Genomic DNA, 10,513 nt, shown 5'->3' with positions numbered 1-10,513 from the left:
TTTATGCCTTGTTAACCCATTGGTGCAAGCTCAGGGAATTCCTAAACTTATTCCCCACAGCCCTTCAAACAGATTCAGAAAATCAGCCAAGGTAAAATGTCATGCGACAGAAGTCTTACCAGCTCATAAAACGAAGGTGTCAGACACACACACGTACAACCGGTACAACCGGCCAGTGTGACTCCCTCAAAAACCAGGCAGGTCGGTGCTGGTGCCACTAGGCAGGTCACTGCCATCAGGGCAGAGGGCCCTCCTGTGTGTTTTCTGGTGTCCCAGAGGGCATGTGGAAAATGGCTCAGAGAGCTAGAATACCACTTCAGAAATGCCAACCAAACTCCATCACAAAGTTCCTGAGAATTTTCATTTATTTATGATTGGAAAAATAATTCATCCACTCTCATGAAGGACAATGTGGAAATACTTACAAATGTAAGTCTTTATTTCTGGATTTTTCCATCATAGTCCATTGATTTGTATGTCTCCCTTTATGTCACTACTACACTGTCTTTATTACTCAAGCTTCATAATAAGTTTAAAATCAAAGTATAATTTCACCACCTTTTTATTTTTTACAAAGTGTTTTTGGCTATTCTTAGTCCTTTGTATTCTAAGATTAGCCTGTCAGTTTCAAAGGAAAGAAAGAAGAAAGAAAGAAAGAAAGAAAGAAAGAAAGAAAGAAAGAAAGAAAGAAAGAAAGAAAAGAATCCTGCTTTTTTTAATAGGTATTGTATCCATAGAGAAATTTGAGGAGAGTATCCACTTTTACATTTTCTTCTAGAATTTTTTTTAATTTTCTTATTTATTTTTAAACTTACATCCAAATTAGTTAGCATAGAGTGCTACAATGATTTCAAGAGTAGATTCCTTAGTACCCCTTACCCATTTAGCCCATCCCCCCTCCCAGAACCCCTCCAGTAACCCTCAGTTTGTTCTCCATATTTATGAATCTCTTCTGTTTTGTCCCCCTCCCTGTTTTTATATTATTTTTATTTCCCTTCCCTTATGTTCATCTGTTTTGTCCCATGAAGTCCTCAAATGAGTGAAGTCATATGATGTTTGTCTTTCTCTGACTAATTTCATTTAGCATAATACCCTCCAGTTCAATCCACGTACTTGCAAATAGTAAGATTTCATTCTTTTTGATTGCCAAGTAATACTTCATTGTGTGTGTGTATATATATATATATACACAATATATACATTGTGTGTGTATATACATATATATATATGTGTATATATACCACATCTTCTTTATCCATTCATCCATCGATGGACATCTGGGCTCCTTCCATACTTTGGCTATTGTCGATAGTGCTGCTATAAACATTGGGGTGCATGTGTCCCTTTGAAACAGCACACCTGTATCCCTTGGATAAATACCTAATAGTGTAATTCTAGGTCATAGAGTAGTTCTATTTTTAGTTTTTGAGGAACGTGCATACTGTTTTCCAGAGTGGCTACACCAGCTTGCATTCCCACCAGCAGTGCAAAAGATATCTTCTTTCTTCCCATCCTCGCCAACATCTGTCCTTGCCCGAGTTGTTAATGTGAGCCATTCTGACAGGTGTAAGGTGGTATCTCACTGCGGTTTTGATTTGTATTTCTCTGATGATGAGTGAAGTTGAGCATTTTTTGATGTGTCAGTTGGCCATCTGGATGTCTTCTTTGGAGAAGTGTCTATTCATGTCTTCTGCCCATTTCTTCACTGGATTATTTGTTTTTTGGCTGTTGAGTTTGATAAGTTCTTTGTAGATTTTGGATACTAACCCTTTATCTGATATGTCATTTGCAAATATCCTCTCCCATTCTGTCGGTTGCCTTTTAGTTTTGCTGATTGTTTCCTTCACTGTGCAGAAGCTTTTATTTTGATGAGGACCCAGTAGTTCATTTTTGCTTTTGTTTCCCTTGCCTCTGGAGACATGTTGAGTAAGAAGTTGCTGTGGGCAAGATCAAAGAGGTTTTTGCCTGCTTTCTCCTCAAGGATTTTGATGGCTTCCTGTCTTACATTGAGGTCTTTCATCCATTTTGAGTTTATTTTTGTGTGTAATGTATATGTTTCTAGGAATTTGTCCATTTCTTCCAGATTGTCTATATTATTGGCATACAGTTGCTCATAATGTTCTGTTATTACTGTTTTTATTTCTGCTGTGTTGGTTGTGATCTCTCCTTTTCATTTTTGATTTTATTTATTTGGGTCCTTTCCTTTTTCTTCTTGATCAAACTGGCTAGTGGTTTATCAATTTTGTTAATTCTTTCAAAGAACCAGCTTCTGGTTCCATTGATCTGTTCTATTGTTTTTTGGGTTTTTTGTTTGTTTGTTTGTTTGTTTTGATAGCATTAATTTCTGCTCTAATCTTTATTATTTCCTGTCTTCTGGTGGTTTTGGGTTTTATTTGCTGTTCTTTTTCCAGCTCCTTAAGGTGTAAGGTTAGGTTGTGTATATGAGATCTTTCTTCCTTATTTAGGAAGGCCTGGATTGCTATATGCTTTCCTCTTATGGCCACCTTTGCTGCATACCAGAGGTTTTGGGTTGTGGTGTTATCATTTGCATTGACTTCCATATACTTTTTAATTTCCTCTGTAACTTCTTGGTTAGCCCATTCATAGTAGGATGTTCTTCCAATCTCCAAGTATTTGTTACCTTTCCAAATTTTTCTTGTGGTTAATTTCGAGTTTCATAGCGTTGTGGTCTGAAAATATGCATGGTATGATCTCAATCTGTTTGTATTTACTTAGGGCTGATTTGTGTCCCACTACGTGGTCCATTCTGGAGAACGTTCCATGTGCACTGGAGAAGAATGTATATTCTGCTGCTTTAGGATGAAATGTTCTGAATATATCTGTGAAGTCCATCTGGTCCAGTGTGTCATTCAAAGCCATTGTTTCCTTGTTGATTTTTTGATTAGATGATGTGTCCATTGCTGTGAGTGGGGTGTTGAAGTCTCCCACTATACTAGTATTTCTGTCAATGAGTTCCTTTATGTTTGTGATTGACTTATACATTTGGGTGCTACCCCATTTGACACATAAATGTTTACAATTGTTAGGGATTTTTGGTGGATAGACCCCTTGATTATGATATAATGCCCTTCTGCATCTCTTGATACAGTCTTTATTTTAAAGTCTAAATTGTCTGATATAAGTATGGCTACCCCGGCTTTCTTTTGTTGACCATTAACATGATAGATGGTTCTCCATCCCCTTACCTTCAATCTGAAGGTGTCTTTAGGTCTAAAGTGGGTCTCTTGTAAACAGCATATAGATGGATCCTGTTTCTTATCCATTCTGTTACCCTATGTCTTTTGATTCAAGCATTGAGTCCATTGACGTTTAGAGTGTTATTGGGGCGCCTGGGTGGCGCAGTCGGTTAAGCGGCCGACTTCGGCCGGGTCACGATCTCGCGTCTGTGAGTTCGAGCCCCGCGTCGGGCTCTGTGCTGACAGCTCGGAGCCTGGAGCCTGTTTCCAGTTCTGTGTCTCCCTCTCTCTCTGCCCCTCCCCCGTTCATGCTCTGTGTCTCTCTGTCCCGAAAATAAATAAAAAACATTGAAAAAAAAAATTTAGAGTGTTACTGAAAGATATGAATACATTACCATTACGTTGCTTGTAGAGTTGGAGTTTCTGGTGGTGTTCTCTGGGCCTTTATAATCTTTGTTGCTTTTGGTATTTATTTATTTATTTTAATTTTTTCATCTTTTCTCCCCTCAGAGAGTCCCCCTTAAAATCTTGCAGTGCTGGTTTAGTGATCACTAACTCTTTTAATTTTTGTTTCGGGAACTTTTTATATCTCCTTCTATTCTGAATGACAGGCTTGCTGAATAAAGAATTCTTGGCTGCATATTTTTCTGATACAGCACATTGAATGTATCCTACCACTCCTTTCTAGCCTGTCAAGTTTCTGTGGATAGGTCTGCTGCAAACCTGATCTGTCTTCCCTTGTAGGTTTGGAAACAGCCATAGGGACTAAACTAAGAAGGGAGAAAGGAGAAAGGAGAGGGATTAAATTCCATTAAGACTCTATAAACAGGGTGGGGTGCAGAGTCTGCAACTCCACAGCTTGATACCTGGACGTGCTCTGGTGGGAAGGGCAAATCCCCACTGCTGGAAAGACATTTGGTAGAGGCTGTGAGGCAACCTGGGTCCAGCAGACCCCAGAGAACAGCCACATTTGCTGGTGCTGGAACAAGGTCTGCTTCGGTTTCCTCCTGTTAAAGACAGGGGCACGTAGGGTAGGAGGGTGATTAGAGGCAAGCTGGTGAAGATCTGGCCACCAGCTACGTTGGGGGAGACAGAGCCTCCGTTTGAAGGGCTGGCCAATTTCTGTGGTGTAGACATTCCCGCCATGGCTGGCCCACCCTTCTCACCAAATTCCCCGCACTGGCACACGACACGGGCCTGGTGGGAAGCTGTAGCAACCCTGCGAAGACCAGAGACCACCGTGCCCAAAGGTCCAGTACCCTTGGCGTCCACGTGGAGACACCGGTTAAGAGTTTGTCGTCACCGCAGCAGAGGGGAGTTTCAGTGCACCTGAGGGTAAGTGGGAAGTGTGCTCTCCTGGGAGAGGGTAGTTTGGACACGCCCTCAATAGCAGAGTCCAGATCCCACTGCGCTGGCACCTGTGGCCTAGTGACCTCAGCCAAGTTTCTTAACCTCTAAAACAATTTACTTCTTGGTAGAAGTGGAATAAGAGGATCTTCTTTGCAGGGTTTCTGTGAGAACTGGGTGGGTGGGCCGCTTGAGACACAAAGGAAGGACTGAGCACACAGCAGATATGTAGCAAGTAGGGATCTCTGGGCTCTCACTCACTCCTCTCAGTGGGCTCCCCAGCCCAGGCCCTGGCTCCCAGCGCAGTGCTCACACTCGTGGGGCCAAAGAAATGAGGAAATGCAAAAACCACTAGATGAATGTGAGGGGAGAAGAGCCAGGAACAAAATGGTAGATGAGAGATAGTGGAGAAGACAAAGATTGGGGGAGGAAAGACAAGGTCCCTAAGGGAGAGGCCACCTAAAGAGACTGAGGAAGAAGAAAGGGGAGCATGGAGAGGCCAAGAGGATGAGGATGAGGATGAGGAGTTCAGAAATGAAAATGAGTTGATTAGGACAATGGCTGGTGGGGGACAACAGAGGCGGGGCTACCATTCAGGGTACAGGACTTGTGAGTCACAAAGAAGTAAAGGGGGTGACTGCCCATTGTCAAGTTCTTCTCTGCCAGGAGATGCTCTGGAGTTGAGGACATTGGTTGCACACCTGGTGAACATATAAACCATGAAGTTGCATGCTTTAAATGGGCAAATGTATAAATATATCTCCACAGAAGAAAACAAAGGAATGGTTCATTAGAGATTCAGCGTGGTGTTTGCACCTGGGGCGTGGGCACACTTGGAACATTTGCTCAGCTCTGTAACCTAGTTGCTGGTTGACTTTCTTACTCATTGAACTGTAGACATGTGCTTACTCACACTTTCTTGAATATATAAAAATATGGAAAAAAATAAAATATGTCCTATAAGAATGATGACAGAAAAAGAAGAAAACCAAGTATGATACAGAAACAGAAACATCCAGAAGATGTACAGCAGGCTGGGAACCAGTGTGAGGAGATGTGGAGGCTGCCCTGCCCTCCCCCTCCCTGAGTGTGGAGGTCACCCAAGGCCAGGAACCCCTGAGTACCTGTCTCTCAACTGCCCCTAGCTACAGCCTCCTGCCCCATCTCTGAGTCAGCCTTCTATGCCCCAATACTCCTCTTTTCTACAGAAGAAACAGTCACCTCCTCTAGGAAGCTTTCCCTGATATATCCACCCAAAGTGGTCTTTCACCTTATTACAGACCTTATTCCCTCATTCACTCAGTATGTTGGAATTATTGACCTTTATATTTTTCAAAATGTTTATTCATTTATTTTTGTAAGGGGAGGAGTGGGAGTGAGGGGCAGAGAGAGAGGGAGACAGAGAATCCCAAGTGCCCTGGTATTACTGACCTTTAGAGCTTGGGGTCTCATCAAGATAAAAAGCTTCTGCACAGCAAAGGAAACAATCAACAAAATAAAAGGCAACCAACAGAATGGGAGAAGATATTTGCAAATGATGTATCAGATAAAGGGTTGGTATCCAAAATCTATAAAGAACTTATCAAACTTAACACCCAAGAAACAAATAATTCAGTGAAGAAGTGGGCAAGAGACATGAATAGACATTTCTCTAAAGAAGACATCCAGATGGCCAACCAACACATGAAGAAAATGCTCAACATCACTCCTCATCAGGGAAATACAAATCAAGACCACAATGAGATACCACCTCACACCTGTCAGAATGGCTAAAATTAACAACTCAGGCAACAACAGATAATGGTGAGGATGTGGAGAAAGAGGAACCCTCTTGCACTGTTGGTGGGAATGCAAACTGGTGCAGCCGCTCTGGAAAACAGTGTGGAGGTTCCTCAAAAAATTAAAAATAGACCTACCCTATGACCCAGCAATAGCACTGCTAGGAATTTACCCAAGGGATACAGGAGTGCTGATGCATAGGGGCACTTGTACCCCAATGTTTATAGCAGCACTTTCAACCATAGCCAAATTATGGAAAGAGCCTAAATGTCCATCAACTGATGAATGCATAAAGAAGTTGTGGTTTATAAATACAATGGAATACTACTTGGCAATGAGAAAGAATGAAACCCTGCCATTTGCAGCAATGTGGATGGACCTGGAGTGTATTATGCTGAGTGAAACAAGTCAGTGAGAGAAAGATATCATATGTTTTCACTCATATGTGGATCTTGAGAAACTTAACAGAAGACCATGGGGGAGGGGGCAAAATAGTTACAAACAGAGAGAGAGGGAGACAAACCATAAGAGACTCTTGGATACAGAGAACAAACTGAGGGTTCATGGGGGTGGGGGAGAGGGAAGAGAGGGCAAAGTGGGTGATGGGCAGGGAGGAGGGCACCCGTTGGGATGAGCACTGGGTATTGTATGGAAGCCATGAACCACGGTAATCTATGCCAAAAACCAAGAGCACACTTTACACACTGTATGTTAGCCAATTTGACAATAAATTATAATTTTTAAAAAGCTTGGAGTCTTTGATAATGTTTCTATGATATTAATGACGATCTAAATGTGCTTATGGCTTGCGTCCTGCCTGTGAGCATCTCAGGGCAGTGACAGACCCGTCTGTGAACCGGATCGTTAGCCGCAAAGGGAAGACCTTTCTCCCAGATACAACCTCAGTCCCTGACGAGCCCCCTCTCCCCCCCCTCAACCCCTGCAAGGAGGACGCATGGATTATAAGCAGCCCCACAAAATTCCTCTGACAAATAGAGAAATGATCCACTCCACAGACATAGCTTATAACCCGAAAATCCACTCAAAACACACATGACTTTGCTGGTTCTTCTGGCAAATGCGCAGGGAGGACACAGCTCCCCCAGCAGCACTCAGAGCACAGGGGCGCCAAGGGCACGCAGTGCTGGAAATTTCCACTAGCCTCCTTCACCCGCACCCCGCCAGCCCCAGGCCCCGTTCGAAGTTCCACCTCTCCTTCGGGACGCCCCCTCCCGCCGCCCCCTCCCTGTGCCCCTCCTCCGAGATGCCTCACCACCGTGCACTCTCCTCCGGGATGCCCGCTCCCCCACCTCCGCGCGCCCCTCCTCCAGGACGCCCCACCGACCTGGTGCACCTGCCAGACCAGGTGAGTTCCGTCCAGTCCGGACAGGAACCGGCCGCGCCAGCAAGAGCTCCCCGGGGGACTTCTCTGCACACCCAGGGCCCAAAGGAACCCCCTGTGCAGACCCAGGGGGGCAGCACCCGCATCATCCTGCTGTCAGTGCAGGCCCCCAGGCTGCACGCCCTGAACCTCTCCTTAGATCTATGCTTCAGCGCAAGCTGCACCGCCCAGATGCGGCCCACCTCGGGCGAATACCACCAGCCTCCTGGGCTGCCCGTTCCTGGGGACCACGGAATGCGTCCTCCTCACACTGATGGCCTTTGACCGCTACGTGGCCATCCGCTGGCCCCTGCACCATGCTACCCCTGCCTGAGCCAGCAGCTGGCGGCCACCACCTGGGCCACTGGCCTGGTGGAGTCAGCGGTCCTGACACCACCCCCTCTCCATCTGCTCTTGTGTCCCCACGGGCAGGTGGCTGATATTTTTGTGTGAGGTCCCGGCTCTGATTGCACTGTCCCGCGGAAACGCCACTTACGGTGAGATGCAGCTGGCTGTTGTGGTCCCTCACTGCCCCTGCCCGAGCAGTGCTCAGGTCAAGTCTGCCACAGGGTGGAAGAAAGCATTGCGGATGCACCCCTCCCACCTCGCGGTGGTCACCCTCTTACGACTCAGTCATTACTGTCTACCTGCAGCCCCCAAATCCCGACGTTCAGCAAAGGGGCAAGTTGTCCAGTCTCTGCTATGCGGCAGGCACTCCAGCACTTAACAACCCTCTTGTTCACACCCTGACGAACAGAGGGGTAAAGGGGGCACTTGGGATGCTGCTTGGGAGGCACAGGGACCCAAGGGAGTGCTGAGAGCTGCCTGGGTGCTTTCCAGTCCCCAGGGAATCAACCTGCTTCTGTGGGGATGCCTTGTGCCCCACACCACGCCCTCCTCACCCAGGGCGCCACAGGGGTGGGCAGTAGCTGTGTGTGTGTGTGCATGCACACACGCGTGCCTGTGTGTGCGCCCTGTGTGTGTCCGTCTGTGTGTGCGTGTCAGTCCGTGTGCGTGTGTCTGTGTGCGTGTGTCTGTCTTTGTGTGCATGTCCGTCTGTGTGCATGTGCATCTGTGTGTGTCCATCTCTCTGTGTGCGTGTCTGCGTGTACGTGTCCATCTGTGTGTGCGTCTCCATCTATGTGTGCACCTCCGTCTGTGTGTGTGTCCATCTGTGTGTGCATGTATGTGTGTGCATGTCCATCTATGTGTCTGTCTGTGTCGGTCCATCTATGTGTCTGTGTATGCATGTCCATCTGTGTGTCTGTCTGTCTGTGTGTGCATGTATGTGTGTGCGTGTCCGTCTATGTGTCTGTGTCTGTCCATAAATGTATCTGTGTGTGCATGTCCATCTGTGTCTGTCCATCTACGTGTGTGTGCATGTCCATCTGTGTGTCTGTGTGTGCATCTCCGTCTGTGTATGTGTGTCCATCTGTGTGTCCATCTGTGTGTGCTTGTAATCGTGTGCGTGTCCATCTATGTGTCTGTCTGTGTCTGTCCATAAATGTATCTGTGTGTGCATGTCCATCTGTGTGTGTGTGTGTGTGCGTGTCCGTCTGTGTCTGTCCATCTACGTGTGTGTGCATGTCCATCTGTGTGTCTGTGTGTGCATCTCCGTCTGTGTGTGTGTCCATCTGTGTGTGCATGTATGTGTGTGCATGTCCATCTGTGTGTCTGTGTGTGCATCTCCGTCTGTGTATGTGTGTCCATCTGTGTGTGTGTCCATCTGTGTGTGCTTGTAATCGTGTGCGTGTCCATCTATGTGTCTGTCTGTGTCTGTCCATCTGTGTGTCTGTGTGTGTCTGTGCGTCTCCGTCTGTGTGTGCATCTCCATCTGTGTGTGTGTCCATCTGTATGTGCGTGTCTGTGTCTGTCCATAAACGTATCTGTGTGTGCATGTCCATCTGTGTGTCTGTCTGTGTGTGGGTGTCTGTCTGTGTGTGCGTCTCCGTCTGTGTGCGCATCTCCATCTGTGTGTGTGTGTCCGTCCATGTGTCCGTCTGTGTGTGTGTCCATCTGTGTGCATGTGTCTGTCTGTGTTCATGTCTGTCTGTCGTGTCCGTCTGTGCGCCATGTGTGTAAGGTACAGATGGAAAATCTGCTCAGAAGGCACACACCTCCATGCGAGGTGAGACTATAGGAACCATCATGTATCCGTCCTCTTTCCTTTCTTCCGTCCTGAACTGTCCCCATCTCCACACCATGTGCCTGGATCACCGGTCACATCACTGCTTCACCCCCACGTCTGATCCCTGCCACATCATTTTGCTTCTCCCTCAAGTTGTTTCCACTTCTTTATGTGTGTTTGATATTTTCCATCCATTTCACCCTCTCAGATGACAGCAGAACGGGGGAGCCTCAAGCTCTGAAACCAGCCCAGGAACACGCAGCTGACACCTAAGACCCAGGCCCCGCAACCTCTCAAAGGCACTCAAATGTCACAGCCTCCTTAGGCCTGGGGCCAGATGAAGCCCATACGCCAAGCGGGGATGGTCACCTGGGCACCTGCACCCCGCCCCCAATGCCCATGGGTTACCTGGGCACCAGCATTTCTCCCCGCCCCCCCCCCCCGGAGTCCACAGGTCGCCTGGGCACCAGCGTTTCTTCCCAAGCATCCAGGGGTCACCTGGGCGCCTGCATTTCTCCCCCGCCCCCCCCCCTTCTCCTCCCCAACCCCGCCCGGGGCCACGGGTCACCTGGGTACCTGTATTCCCCACCCCACACCCACACCCCCACCCCCGCCACTCCCAGTGCCCAAGGGCCCTGCCCGGATCCGCAGGCCAACCTGCAGAACCCCCAGAGCCCTGGC

General features: G+C 47.2%; 1 protein-coding gene across 1 annotated transcript; it reads left to right on the top strand.

Moving 5' to 3' along the window:
- The first annotated feature begins 7,617 nt into the window (after positions 1-7,617).
- LOC131514961 (olfactory receptor 2H1) lies at positions 7,618-8,522 on the top strand. The gene is given in 5 exon segments (XM_058735470.1): positions 7,618-7,689; positions 7,865-8,024; positions 8,027-8,145; positions 8,147-8,325; positions 8,327-8,522. Coding segments are annotated over 5 exon segments (726 nt in total).
- Positions 8,523-10,513: the final 1,991 nt, after the last annotated feature.

This window comes from Neofelis nebulosa, chromosome 6, assembly GCF_028018385.1.
Source record: "Neofelis nebulosa isolate mNeoNeb1 chromosome 6, mNeoNeb1.pri, whole genome shotgun sequence".
Classification (NCBI taxonomy): domain Eukaryota; kingdom Metazoa; phylum Chordata; class Mammalia; order Carnivora; family Felidae; genus Neofelis; species Neofelis nebulosa.
The sequence above is the reverse complement of the archived record's forward strand: the minus strand, read 5'-3'. Positions and strand labels throughout refer to the sequence as shown.